The sequence below is a fragment of the Stegastes partitus genome, unplaced genomic scaffold (assembly GCF_000690725.1).
Source record: "Stegastes partitus isolate 25-593 unplaced genomic scaffold, Stegastes_partitus-1.0.2 Scaffold4221, whole genome shotgun sequence".
Lineage (NCBI taxonomy): Eukaryota > Metazoa > Chordata > Actinopteri > Pomacentridae > Stegastes > Stegastes partitus.
Genome location: NW_007581952.1, coordinates 1 through 2,150, shown reverse-complemented (window position 1 = coordinate 2,150; position 2,150 = coordinate 1). Strand labels below are relative to the sequence as shown.

Sequence of the window (2,150 nt, the reverse complement as noted above, 5' to 3'; positions counted from 1 at the left end):
CTACTGCTGATGCTCATGCTGATGCTAATACTGACGCTGATGCTACTGATGATGCTAATGCTACTGCTGATGCTCATGCTGATGCTAATACTGACCCTGATGCTAATGCTGATGCTACTGCTGATGCTAACTGTACTGCTGATGCTAATGATGATGGCTATGCTAATGCTAGGTAAGCAGGACAAACCAAGAGAGCGGCTCAGAGTTTGGTCTGGATGACTAGATTTACTGAGGAGAGTATGTCGGATCACTGCTGAGACCACTGATCAATATATGGACATTAACGATTATTGATTACAAATAGATTGACCAATAATGTGTCACAGACCAGCTGCAGTACCTGGTTGCTCCACCTGGTGGAGCTTCTCACTGTGTAACACTGCAGAGACCAGCTCATGGTGGCAGCAGAGAGCATTGTGGGAGTTCAGCAGCAACGGGACCATGACAGAGAATCTGAGGAGGTGGAGGACCTCCAACCAGAACTCATTCTATCATACTGGGTTCATCAGGGCGGAGTTCTGACACCTGATCCTCCATCAGTACATGTCTGGTGTGGACTGACTTGCGTCCACGTCTCTGTAGTCAGCTATTGATCAGTCAGGTAACGAGTGATGCTGCTGCCAATTTTAAAGACATTTGATTAAAAGTTGTGTCTCTTGATCAGAACCACAGATGAGCTCAATGACTGTCCAGTGGTTCTGTTCAGTTTCTGATGAAGGCTTTCACTTTGGATGTTTTCAAAGACAACATAACTTTCAGAGTTTAGTCCAAGAGAAGTTTCTTAACTTGAGCAGTTTTATATTCTCTTTATTGTAAAGCATGTTTTCAGTTGAGGTTCCTGAGGGTCACCTCGCTGATCCAAACCCAAGCAGAACATCTCACCGTTCTCTCCCAGCATCACCATGATCTCAGAGTCTGTGAATTCTCCTCCTTTGATCTCCAGCGTGAACTCGCCCATCGTCTTCCCCATTTCTGGATACTAGAATAAGCATCAAACATCAGAACAAACCTACTGTGGCTTCACTCAGGACATTGAAACACTCAGAAACAGACAACATGGAGCAGAACACTGACGGTCAGAACTCTGGGAAACAGTTTGGGTTGAACAGGACTGAAGCCAGGAGCTCTGACAGGACATGGAGGAGGAAAGAAGAGCAGATGAGCCCAAACAGACCTGGTAATGCCTGAGTCTCTTCACCTCCTCCTCATTGGCCGTCTCAGCCACCTTAAAGACCAATGAGGTCTCACGAAACCTGAGATTCTCTGTGGGAACGTAGCCGTCCAGGAAGATGTTGATACCTGGATGAAGACGATCAAGCTGTTAGTTTCATCCCGATCACTCGATCAGATAATTCACCTGCAAGCATTCATTAAGCAAGATGAAGGAAAAAAAGCTCCAAAAGACAAACCTGAAGCAGAACCTACGGCTTCATGGTGAGACCTGAGACTGATGGTTCTGTACTGCAGCACCATTCATATAAAACCAGTTACATCTGAACAGAGATGCTCCAGAACCTCCTCAGAACATCTGGTTCTGTATCTGCAGCACCTTTATCTACTGACCAGAGTTCTACCTTCAGACTGCAAATGTTCCAGAGGTCCAGGTCCTTGAAGTCCACAGAGGAGGGTCCAGATTGATCACTTTAATGGACTTTTTCCATCAATTCAGAACTTCATCAGTTCAGCACATTGATCACATTCAGCCCTGACAATGTGTCAACCCAAACCCTATGAAAGACACTGAAGCTCCTGCAGCTGGGTTACCTTCTCGGACGCTGAAGGGCATGGTCACCACTCCGTAGGCGCTGGGAACTCCGTACAGGCAGCAGATGAAGTCGGACAGATAGTCCAACACGCTCAGGTCGTGCTCCACCACAATGATGTACCTGCAGCACACGAGCAGAGTTCTCAGCAGCTGTGGCAGACACCAAGCTGCTGCGTTCTGCAGAGGAGGTGAAGCTGCTCACCTGTCCGGGGTGATCAGTGAGCGGATGGTGATGGCAGCCTTCAGTCTCTGCTTCACATCCAAATAACTGGACGGCTCGTCGAACATAAAGCTGCAGCAGAAAAGCAGAGAACAGCATCAGTTCCGGTCTGGGTTCAGCTAACCCCGACCCTCCTGCTCTGGACTCAGCTAACCCCGACCCTCC

General features: G+C 47.9%; 1 protein-coding gene across 1 annotated transcript; it reads right to left on the bottom strand.

Moving 5' to 3' along the window:
* Positions 1-411: 411 nt before the first annotated feature.
* Positions 412-2,069, bottom strand: LOC103376387 (ATP-binding cassette sub-family E member 1-like). Its single transcript, XM_008306749.1, has 4 exons — positions 1,968-2,069; positions 1,765-1,886; positions 1,175-1,299; positions 412-979 (listed from the first exon to the last, which is right to left on the bottom strand). The coding sequence occupies exons 1-4, from the start codon at positions 2,051-2,053 to the stop codon at positions 797-799; spliced, it is 516 nt and encodes a 171-aa protein (XP_008304971.1). The 5' UTR covers positions 2,054-2,069; the 3' UTR covers positions 412-796.
* Between the last annotated feature and the right edge of the window lie 81 nt (positions 2,070-2,150).

Excerpts from the sequence above, each read along its gene's own strand:
- LOC103376387 (XM_008306749.1), bottom strand. The coding sequence starts at position 2,053 with ATGTTCGACGAGCCGTCCAGTTATTTGGATGTGAAGCAGAGACTGAAG. Across the intron at positions 1,887-1,967 it reads TCACTGATCACCCCGGACAG|GTACATCATTGTGGTGGAGC; the intron begins GTGAGCAGCTTC and ends CGTGTGCTGCAG. Across the intron at positions 980-1,174 it reads AGAGACTCAGGCATTACCAG|TATCCAGAAATGGGGAAGAC; the intron begins GTCTGTTTGGGC and ends TGCTTATTCTAG.